Source organism: Mirounga leonina, unplaced genomic scaffold, assembly GCF_011800145.1.
Source record: "Mirounga leonina isolate KUSES-001 unplaced genomic scaffold, KU_Mleo_1.0 Mir_199, whole genome shotgun sequence".
NCBI classification, from domain to species: domain Eukaryota; kingdom Metazoa; phylum Chordata; class Mammalia; order Carnivora; family Phocidae; genus Mirounga; species Mirounga leonina.
In genome coordinates this window covers 9,005,158-9,016,821 of record NW_023270498.1, presented here as the reverse complement: position 1 = coordinate 9,016,821, position 11,664 = coordinate 9,005,158, and the positions used below count along the sequence as shown (strand labels likewise).

The 11,664-nt window shown below is 47.0% G+C and overlaps 1 protein-coding gene across 1 annotated transcript in view; it reads right to left on the bottom strand.

Annotated features, from left to right (window-relative positions):
* EGFR (epidermal growth factor receptor) overlaps nucleotides 1-11,664 on the bottom strand; it is a 204,033-nt gene that overhangs the window by 42,062 nt on the left and 150,307 nt on the right. Inside the window, exons 5-11 of the mRNA XM_035026493.1 lie at nucleotides 11,395-11,463; nucleotides 10,435-10,553; nucleotides 8,958-9,099; nucleotides 7,304-7,420; nucleotides 2,755-2,881; nucleotides 2,582-2,655; nucleotides 1,660-1,750 (exon numbers count right to left, since the gene is read on the bottom strand). Of these exons, the coding sequence (XP_034882384.1) occupies nucleotides 1,660-1,750; nucleotides 2,582-2,655; nucleotides 2,755-2,881; nucleotides 7,304-7,420; nucleotides 8,958-9,099; nucleotides 10,435-10,553; nucleotides 11,395-11,463 (739 nt within the window). The remainder of the gene's footprint in view (nucleotides 1-1,659; nucleotides 1,751-2,581; nucleotides 2,656-2,754; nucleotides 2,882-7,303; nucleotides 7,421-8,957; nucleotides 9,100-10,434; nucleotides 10,554-11,394; nucleotides 11,464-11,664) is intronic.

The window sequence follows — 11,664 nt, the reverse complement described above, 5'->3', positions numbered from 1 at the left end:
TCAATCTATTCATCCATAGATTCACAATCCATCCACCCACTCATCCATCTATCCATCCATCCACCGATGCACTGATCCATTTACCCATCCATCCATTTATTGAACAAACATTTGAACCACTCAACTCTGTGCTAGAACTCTATAAGGCTATCAGTAGGTTTTCATCCAGTGACTGGATGAAAGTAATCCACACTGAAGGGAGGGAAGTCTTGAACCACCAGGAAGAGCAGGAAGGCAAGAAAGCAGATGATGGGTGCTGAGAACCAGGAGCTTCTGCTGGAGCAGAAACCTGGAAGTGAGGAGGCTTGGGAGAGGGGTCTGGGGAGGGTGGAAGAGACCAGAGCACAGAAGACCTTGGACACCTTGAGCTTGCCTGTTGTCTGCAAATGATGGAAATCAGAGGAAAGAGATTTGTATTTTTAGGAAGCTAACTGGACACCAGGACAGGGAATGGGCCAGTTGAGACAGTGCTGAATGAGGAGACATCAGGCATAAGATGACAAAAGTTTAATTTGGAGATTCTCTTTCTCTCCTGACCCTGTCCTCCTCCTCCCTTCCCACAACCTGGCTCCTGAGGAAAGTGAGGAGCCCTGTGTAGGAGACCTGCAGAACAACTGTTTAGAAATTCTCTCTCAACATGTACCCTACGGAAGCCTAGACCCTGGGACAAAGCTGGAGTGACCTTCCTCTGGTGAGCCATACCTGGAGTCGGTGGTCACCCTGCCCCTGTGTATCACTGGACTTCTCATTAAATGTGAAAAGAAAAAAAGAGTGATTCTAATTTTGTTTAAATTCCTAAAACTAAGCCAAGTGGTCCACGCCAGTCACCCAAGAAAATTGATCTAAATCTCGTCTCTGCATGAAATCTTGGGCAGAAGAAGTATTTTTGAGAACTCAGAACAAAGGGGTTTTTCTGGGAAGTGACGTTAGCTGCTATATATATTTTATGTGCACTTATCCTGATTTTCTTTCATATTGGATTATACCATGTTTTAGGGGCCAATTAATGGGTAACATTTCTCAGCATCAGACTGTTTCCAAGGCAGGTTTGACAAAGAGATTCTCAAACTCTTCCTCACCACAAAACTCATTATTACTCTTACTATATTAAAGATGCTTGTATGTGAGTATTTCACTGTCAGAGTTGGAAAAGTGGAAATCCCGAACAAAACATTTAATGTGAAAAAGTCTCTCAGCTCCCTCTAATATCATGTGCTCATAAGGACATGTCACCTCAGTGCTCTTCTTGCCAAAAATACACAACCTCAAATCGAGTCATGAGGAAACATCAGCCATTCTACAGAACGTCTGACCAGTACTTTCTAAAACTGTCAAGGCGACAAACGGTAAGAGTAGACATGGGGACCGTTATAGATAGGAAGGGATTGAGAAGACATAACAGCCAAGTGCAGTGTGGCATTCATAGGCAAACCGGTGAAATGTGAGTGATGTCTGGTGCTGGAGTCCACAGCACTGAGCCAATGTCAATGCCGCCATTTGGTACTCTTACCACGCATAGGTGAGACGTTAACGATGGTGGGAGCTCTCTGGAGGATCTTTATAACAGCTGTATAAATCTAATTTCAAACTCTTCACGGGGTCTTATTTTAAAAATCGATAAATAAATAATCTACCAGGCTTTGGGCAGGGTCAACTTACTGTTGCTTTGTTCTTCCACGTATGATTTCTAGGTTCTCGAAAGCATGGAGGTCAGTCCTGTTTTCGGGCCAGGCCTGAATCAGCAGAAACCCTAGAAAGGCAAAAGGAAGGCTCAGACCCCCACCACTTGTCTTTTTATGAGACATTCTAGGAGTCTCGAGAGACTGTAATAGGAGCAGGAGAGGTGAACATTGAATTTGAATCTTTTCTTTGTCTTCACCGAGTACATACCCATGGGTAGATACAAGCCAAGGCACAATTTTACAGCGGGCATCTGCCTCTCCTATAGAAGTCTCATCCCTTGCTGCATCTCCCCTGCCACCCTTGTCCTGCCACCCCCCAGGCCGTCCCATGGTGCCACGGCCCTGATGGCCAGGCTGGGCTCCGTATCTGGTGACCCAAACCCGCTTCTGCTCTTGATGACAGCTGCCATGTTTTGAGCTGTTATCACACAAAAGGAGAGTCACATAATTTCCTTACTTAATTCCAGTCCTCAAAACAGTCTTGTTATTTAGCTTAGTTAGGTCTAATCACTCCCTTTTTAGGGATGAAGGCAGGGACGTGAGGTCCAGTCTGTGGGCTTGAGAGCCTGTGCTGTTCCCTCAACGTTCTGTCCTTCTTTTCCCTCCACCCTCAAAAGTCACTGGGCCATCAGGATGGCTGGCCAGGGCCGAGGAGACAAGGGTTAAACATGTTCACACAAAATCAGGGATGACTCAAGTCTTTGATTAAAGTGTTCACCCCTCACATGCAGGAGAAATTGCAATCGTGAAAACTATCCAAGAACTCACTAGTCATTGATGGTAGAAGTTCAGAAGAAATGTTTTTATGATGCTGAGAGAGAAGCAAATGCAGCTACCAGTTCTCTCTCTAGGACACCCATTTCCCATTCATGTTCATGGAATATGTTAGCGGCACACACCTGTTATTTCCCTTACAGTTTTTAGAATATCCAGTTCCTTTGGATCGAGAGGTAGAGTACGCGTGAAGGAGTCACTGAAACAAGTAACAAAATGATTATTGATTAACAATGTCTACCCGTGAACAAAGTGGGTTTTGTGTTTCTCTATTGCAGTAACTTAATCTGTTACTTACCCTCTAAATGCTACGGGCAGGATATGAAGGTCTCCACTGATTGAGGTGCAATTTTTGAAGTGTTTAATGTTTGTAGCATTTATGGAAAGTGTGTCTTTAAATTCACCAATTCCTATTCCATTACACACTGTAAAGTTAAAGGAGATGTTTATTCCCTTCACATATGCTGAATTCAGAACAGCTAGGGCTCCCCAGACAGAGGAGAGCAGGAAGAGAATTGTAGCCATGAGACCATCCTCGCCATGCCATCGTTCATTCATTCAACAGTAATGGAGGCCTGCTGGGTATCAGTCACTATGGCGGGGCTTGGGGTCGGGGTGGTTGGAGAAGGGGATGGTGTCCTCATGGTGGTTGCTGCCCTCAACTGGACTTGCATTCTCCTCCTCATGATTTCCCACTTGGACTTAGCCTGATTGCTCTTAACCATCCCTCCTTGGCAGTGGGATCCACCTGCTGACGCCAGGGCCGCCCCTGCCCAGCTCTCATCAGGGCATTCCCCTGACTAAAACTTGACACCTTTCGATTGTCCTAACCTGGCTGCCGCTCTCTTGTCTATTTTTTTTTTTAATGTTTTATTTATTTATTCATGAAAGTCAGAGAGAGAGAGAGAGAGAGGCAGAGGCAGAGGGAGAAGCAGCCTCCCCGCCTAGCAGGGAGCCTGATGTGGGACTCGATCCCAGGACCCTGGGATCATGACCTGAGCCGAAGGCAGACGCTTAACCATCTGAGCCACCCAGGTGCCCCTCTCTTGTCTATTTTATTTTATTTATTTATTTTTTTAATTTAATTTTTTTTTTTTTAAGATTTTATTTATTTATTTGAGACAGAGAATGAGATAGAGCATGAGAGGGTCAGAGGGAGAAGCAGACTCCCTGCCGAGCAGGGAGCCCGATGTGGGACTCGATCCTGGGACTCCAGGATCATGACCTGAGCCGAAGGCAGTTGCTTAACCAACTGAGCCACCCAGACGCCCTCTCTTGTCTATTTTAAAGAAAGAATGTACCTAGCTTATTTTTATTAAAGAGTAAGATGTGTTCATTCGACAATGTTGAAAAATAGAATAAAGGGATCAAAATGACCAGAGTTCCCACTACAGGATATTTTGAGAAGTGTTCCTTTCAGCTATCCTCCATGGTTATGTCACATCAGATATGTTTTTTTTTTTTAAGATTTTATTTATTTGACAGAGAGAGAGAGAGACACAGCAAAAGAGGGAACACAAGCAGGGGAGTGGGAGAGGGAGAAGCTGGCTTCCCACTGAGCAGGGAGCCCGATGCAGGGCTCGATTCTTGGACCCTGGGATCATGACCTGAGCCGAAGGCAGACACCTAATGACTGAGCCACCCAGTATTTTTTTTTTTTAACTTATTCTGCTGTGAACATTCCTCATATTATTAAAACTATTCACGAACATGATTTTTCATGGCTATCTTATATTACATCATAGGGAATACTGTAATGACTTTTATCAGATAAACTGCTTTTCTTCCCCTGTGTTTACTTGAACCAAATGCTTTGATCTGTGTCCTATTGCTACATCAGTCTCAAATGCCCTTTTCCACACTCTGAGCCCCTTTATTAATTTATATCCACTCCTAAATTTCCATCTCAAATGCCATCTCCACCCTAAAGCCCATTTATCTGTTGTAATTCTCCCTCTAGAATTTGCAGAGCAATTTTGGTACCTATCTTTCAGACTTTATCTTGACTTTGAAGTATAATCACTGAAAATCTCATTGCTCAGGATAAGGTCCTATCCTTTCCTCCCCCCGGGGTTCTAGCAGATGCAGTCAAGCCCTGCTGCTCCCCCCTCCCCCCGTGCTCCACTCCACTGGGAGTCCCTTATTACTTCCAAGGAAACCTTCCATTGCTGACTCCAGTGGCCACGACTGTCCCACCAGCCACTACTGGGTCTCCGGGCTCACCCTGTGGGCCAGGCCTCCTCTCTGGTTCGAGGAGCTGCTCTAAGGAGTCCTGTGCTGAATGGCTCACTCAACTTTCCTGTGCTGCATCTAACACACTATGGGTTGTGGGACTCATGGCCAGGCTTCTTTAGGATCCACAGGATCTGGCTGACAGTGGAGAATGTGGTGGCCATATGAGGACTTGCCATTTAATTACAGGTCTGGCAGAGAATTCCATGTGCTTGAGAGAATGTTCATGCTCTCTCTCTCTCTGCTTGCATGTAACGGTGATGGTGGGGTTACTTTAATTCCTAAATTCAGAGACCAATTATATATTCACTCCTAGACATTCCTGGCACCTCCTTCCTTACCCAGTGGTACTGCCCTATGCCCGAAGTGATCTGAATTGGAGGATGTATAGAAAAATAGGGCATAATAATTATAGGAAAATCAAACTGTTTGTTGAATACAAAATTAACAAAATAAAACCCAAACCATCTCTGATTCTATCAGTCCATTTGAGGACACTAACAGTAACCCTCTCTCTCTTACTTCCCCTGTGCCAGGCACCACCCCCCATTCTCATTTTCCTCCTTCCATGTCTGCTCTGCCAGACAGTTTCCTGAAGCCAAAGGATATTCATCCATCAGGGCACTGACCCGCCTGCCCCACAGGAGTCATAAGACCAGGAAGACACGGACTTGGCTGACAAGCTCATGGGTCTGGCTTGGGACCAAGACTGCATGAACTTCAAATCTTGACTGCCATTCTTAGCTGCTGAAACGCGGGAAAGTCATTTAGATTCCCTGTTCCTCAGTGTCCTCATCTGGAGAATGGGGATCGAAATAACACAGAGGTCCCAGTGGCGTTGGGAGGATTCCATGACACGGAACAAGGCGGCTGAGTCTGCCCCGTGGAGAACATGTATGAAATGTGTATGGGAGCAAAAAGGGGAGCAATCAGTGTGGACTGAAAAGACAGACGGCTTCATGGGGAAGGTGGCACCTGAGGTGGATACCCAAGGTAAGCAGCTATGCACTCGGGTGTTGTTTATAATAGCAGAACAGTGTCCCAATCTAAATGGGCACGTAAAGGGAGATCCATTGAATAAATTATGGTATGGCCACAGAAGGGGGCCTAGGTAGCTGCACCACAGAATGAAGAAGATTCATATGAACTCTGGAGTGATTTCCAGAATATATTAAGGTTAAGCAACAAAGTACAAAGAGTGTAGATAGTACTTTTTGAGTAGAAGACACGATTGGGACGTGGGATGTGCCAAAGGGACACAGGAGCCATCTAGAGAGGCTCCTACTGGCCACATGTGGGGCAATTTAAGTACCCGAATGAACGACAGGAATGGATTGTAAGAAACTGAATAAAGGATTCCATGACCTCACATAGGAACTAATTTATTTTTTTTTTAAAAGAATGCCAACTAATAAATGGGATGATAGAAATAGAAAATCACTCTTTTATACCCACTAAGAAATCTTATCTAACTTGTCACCATCAGTGATGAAATAACATGGCACCATATGTCACCTGATTTAATACAATGAGAGGAAATCAACATGACCTATGCAATGCTCCTGCCCAAAACACCCAACCTGAATGCAGCCATGAGGAAAAACAGTCAATGAAGCCAAACTGAGGGACATTGTGCAAAACACCTGGGCTAGACCCTTCACATCTGGTCATGGAAGAAAGAAGAAAAGCAAGTGGGGGAGGGGAGCTGAGACATAGTTGTTGATTAATGAAGATAATGGGGGCAGGACATCTACCCGAAACCCATGATCGTTGACTGGGTTCTGGATTGAGAAGCAGCTAAAAATGCCTTAAGTGGGATGGGGGGTAGGGGGCAGTCTGAATTAGGGGACACTAAAAAAGACTATTGAGTTGATGTTAAATAATCCTGAGTGTGACCCCGTCTTCCATTACTTAGGAGAACGTCACCATTTGTGAGAAACATGCTGGCAAATGTAGGGGTGAAGCGTTACGATATCTGCAACTGTCCTCTGATTCAGAAAGAACTTTCACCCACGCATGCACACATCCACATAGGCACACACATATAAACGCAAATTACGGAGGCAATGAAAGCAATGTGGCAAAATATTAAAAAGTGGTGAATTTACGTGAAAGGCATCCGGGTGTTCACTGCACTACTCTTGCAACATTTCTGGGTGTTTGGAAGTTTTTACAAAACAGATAAAGTAAAAGGCGTATTAATAAGTGGGAGAAAAGTGGCACTGAGGAGCCTCCAAGAACGGGGCACCGTACGAAGGAAGGAAGAAATTTCTTTCTTTCTTTTTTTTTTTTTTTTAATTTTATTTATTTATTCATGAGAGACAGAGAGAGAGAGAGAGAGAGGCAGAGGGAGAAGCAGGCTCCCAAGGAGCAGGGAGCCCGATGCGGGACTCGATCCCAGGACCCTGAGATCATGACCTGAGCCGAAGGCAGACGCTTAACCATCTGAGCCACCCAGGCGCCCAGAAGGAAGAAATTTCTGAGCCTGAAGGAAGAGATTTGCTCAGATCTCCTCCAAGCAGGATGCTGAGGGGGCCTGGGGGACGTGGGGCGGATCAACCCCAGCTTCGTGACCAGACGGAAAGCCTCGCCCCTACAGCCTGCAGGCTTCCTACCTTTGCGGCAAGGCCCCTCACACTTTTTGCATTTGCGGACACCGTCTTCCTCTACCTCGTAGCTATCAGAACTGCAGGCACGGACACACGAACCGTGGTCTGTCACCACGTAGTTACCTGGAGAGACAAGGAAGGAAGGTGGCGAAAGCAGCACCAGGTGTTTCGGGGCCTCACACAATTGTCTCACGGTCTCCTATAAAGGGGCTGATGAAAAGGGCCTATAAAAGCCTCTGGTTTTATTTACTTTAAGGACAAAGAACGAAAGGTTGCAAACAGAAAAGGAATCAAGTTCAAGAGTTTTAATAGCTTATCAAACTGGCAGGAAACAGATGTGGCAGGGAGAACATGGGGCCTGCTCGCAGGTATAGAACATCTCTTTGCAGCTCATTTTTCTGTCGGTTCAACCTTCAGGACCTGTGGTTAAAGCCTGAATACTTATTAAAAATAAGTGACCCTGAACAAAGCCCACTGTTCCATGGAAGCTGCCACATCCGAGGATGCATGTAATTCTCGTGGCCAACGGGCTGCCTTCCGTGGTCCTGTCTGGCTGGGGGGCTGGTACCACCAGCTGGTTCTACATCGAGCCAGGCAGATGGGTCATCTTGGGAGCCTCCCCTCACTTTGGAGTAATTTATTTGTGTTAACATTAACACGGATATAAGTATGTTTCTGGAGCCCTATGTGTTCCTGTTTTGAATTCCCCAAGTACATCCTCAAACATATTTACTGGATAGTTGTAATTGTTCTTTCTGTAAATTGTCCGCTTTTGTTCTCAGGCTCCGGTTTCCTGTGGATTTTTAAACTCTACCTATTAAGCCCTCTCTCAAAGATTATACCTGTGTCAGAATTGTGACAAATTAAAAAATTTTAGTAAGTTAGTTCCATACAATGGTATATTAGTCTATTTATGTGTTATTTTTTTCCGTTAGAATTTAAAAGTTTTCCTGTCCACAAATCTGGTAGGGCAAACCTCCCGCTCATAGCTGTGCTTACAATATTTTTCTCTTACTCTCTCCTCCTAGAAATTAAGATTGGTTTCTAAAGCTCTTTAATTAGACAACGCTACTCTCTCTCTATGAGGACATAATTCATATCATCATTTTCCTGAACATTATAGCTACCTGTTGAGTGCAAATACAAATAAGCAAAACCCAAGCTGAAACAATTAAAACAAAACCAAACAACAAACAAAGAGGCTCCTCTGAAGTTTTAGTTCCCTTAAGAGGCACAATTTTCACCAGAATTTTAACCACTAAAGCAGGCGCATCTTCCCACACACACACTCTCTAATTTAGGTCTTTTCGATACCTGCTGGGCACAAGAGGCTAAACGGTGAAGTGGCCCAAACTGACAACTGAACATTCTGGACTACTGCAGCTGGACCCCGGTCCCACGGTGTGTTTCCTGTCCTGGCCACCATGGACTCGAGAAGAGACGCCGGTGACCAGGGCACCAGACATCGTCTGTCACCTACGGCAGTGGCCTGACCCCCTGACCTGTGCACTCAGACAGGCCCACGGTCACCTGCCTGACAGTGAGGCAAACATAGGGACCCAAAGACTCCCCGAGCCAGGGGACTCAAGGATCCCAGTAGGAGACAAAGAGGAAACCGACTGCCAGATAAATGAAAGGGTTTCGCATGGGATGAACTCACGGGGGCATTTCTTCACGCATGTAGCACCAAAGCTGTACTTTCCCTCTGGGTTGACATCCATCTGGTAGGTGGTGGGGTTGTAGAGCATGAGTGGGGGGCAGGTGTCCTTGCATGTGGCCTCATCCCGGAACCTGCGGCAGACCTGTGACAGGAGGGACGACACTCACTGGTCAAGCTGGGCAAGGATGCTCAGGATTGTCTCAACTCTGTGCAGAAAGCTCAGGTTAGTGTTCTTAATGTCCAGGAATTTGATTAAAGCAAAAACAAACAAAACACCCCCCCCCCCCAAAAAAAAAACTAGCCAAGTACTTTCAGAAGATTCGGAAAGACCTTAAAAGTATGATTTTTCGGGTACTGTCCTAGCTGTGATAATTTAGGGATCATGACGATAAAAACCCACATCTTTATTGACTTGCAAAATGATGAAGGAGTTCACATGCTGGAGTGGTCCCTATGGCGTGAAATTATTTCTCAACTCAATTTCCTGGCTTTCCCTTATAAAGAACACTTGAGGATATGTTTTGGAATTTACTGCCAAACTGCAGAAAACCCTGATGAGGAAGGCTATGGTGCACAGAGGACCGGACCACATACAGTGCTGGCCCGAAGACCCACAGGCCGCCTCCCCTCCAGAGACACATTAGCATCAGCCCCGACCAACCACATCACAATCCCTGGGGCCGGATGCAGCCTCTGGAATTAAAAAATCGCCCCCTCCCTGAAACTGGAGTCTTCTGGATTGCCCCTTCTCTGGAGCCCACGGGGGTCTCATCACACTTGGTGCTGCGTCCAGGACTCACGTCTGCCGGCCCCCGTGTCACTAGGACGCCCAAGGTGCACGCAGTTGAGGTGCCACCTACGTGCCTACGTGTGGTGCCCACTGCCCACCGGGGTGAGAAGGCTTTTGTCAGGGCTTTCTGCAGTGACAGGGACAAGAGTGGGTGCTGCAGGACCTTCAGGAGGCCCTGAGCTGTGGTGGGAAGAGCAGAGGGCCTGGGTCCGAGGGTCCACGTGCAGTTCCAGCCGTGCCCTCAAATCCGTGTGGCTCTGGGTGCGTCCCTTACCATCTCTGTGTATTTATGTTAGGGCCCTTCCGGTAACGACCGGTGGGTTTCGACTGGAGCAATGGAGGATATTATAACAGTGCTGCTGGCCACCAAAAACACTAACGACAGACACCTCGTATTTAGTATTGCCGCCCATCCCACGCCCAGGTCCTCCTGGCATGGATGCTACGGGCACTGCGTCACCCAGACCACGGAATAGGCGGTGTTTACTGCCCACCGAGGCACAGAGGGGCCATAGAATTTGCCCGAAGTCACAAAGTCGGTGGGGAAGGTGGGACATTTAAAAGGTGCTTTGCCCCTTGGCACCGGGCAGCAACCGCATGTGCGGTAATTTCTCCCCCCGGAAGCCGGAGAAGCCCCCCACCCCCCCCGGGGGGGGGCAGTCGGCTGGGGGGCTGGGTCAGCCTTACCAGGCAGTCGCTCTCGCGGGGCCCAGTGCAGCCGGCGGCACACTGGTTGTGACAGCAGTCACTGGGGGACCTGCCACGGCAGCGCCCAGAACACTGCTGAGCACAGATGATTTTGGTCACTGAAAAGGAGCAAAGGGTATGGATGAGCTGAAGAGCCAGGGAGGGTGGAACGGCCATTCCCCAGGGGCCCCGCAGAGCATTTGCACGCAGTGGGTGAAAAAGCGAACAAAATGATGAATTTAGTGATTCCCTGGCGCATTCAAGTTCCCGAACCTTCGCCCTCCGCCAAAGAACACTGAATCGTGACCTTTCTTTACGGCACCTTGTTTTGTTCCCACTGCTCTCTAGAGCAAACCAGATCGAGTCTAGACTTCTCGACCGGCTCAGTAATTCCATGCTAGTTAGAACTGAGATCTGGGGTAATATGGGAAGCCCATCAAGGAACAAAAGCAACTGCCAGGAAGTCGTGTTTAAAAGGATGAAACAGTCACATCACAATGAAACCGAAGGACAGACGCTGAACTTTTAAGGCGGAGGTCCCCAGATTCCATGGCCACCCATGCTCCGAAACTAGGATTCCTGCAGAAAAACCCTCCTGGAAAGCATAGCTCCTGCTTCTGTGTAGATGGGCCCCCAAGGGAGAGAAAACGAGGGGTGCTTGTGACCCCGGTAACAACATGGGCGAGTCTTCTGTTCCCAGGAAAACAGGCCCAACACATGGCTCTAAGAGCCTGGCTGATATCTGCGCGGCTGACTTTCACTCATTTATGACATGCTGAAGTGCCCAAAATAGCCCACACTGGATTAACCACGTGTAAGGACATCTGCATAAATGTCATCCACGTAACTGCCAACATCTGGCCTTGGGGAGTCTTCAAAAGGGAAAACACATACGGTCAGCTAAGTGTAAGGGGAGGAAAGCGGGCACACATTTATCTGAAATTCTGCTTGCTGACTTACATTTCTGGCAATTCTCCTTTCCCGGACCCCAACAACTTCCATCGGGACAGTCTGGGTCACACTTTTGGCCTAAAATGTAAAAGTCATAGTTAAATTCGTATCTCAGAGGAAGAGAACTGGTGGTAAAAACAAGCCCCTGAGCAAAACGACGTTCTAGAAACAAGGAACAGCTTTCAAATTTCTAATTCTCCATTTGTCAGTTTGCTGGTTGGTTTGTAAGATGACTCAAAAGACTTTCGTTAAGGGGCGCGCCTGGGTGGCTCAGTTGGT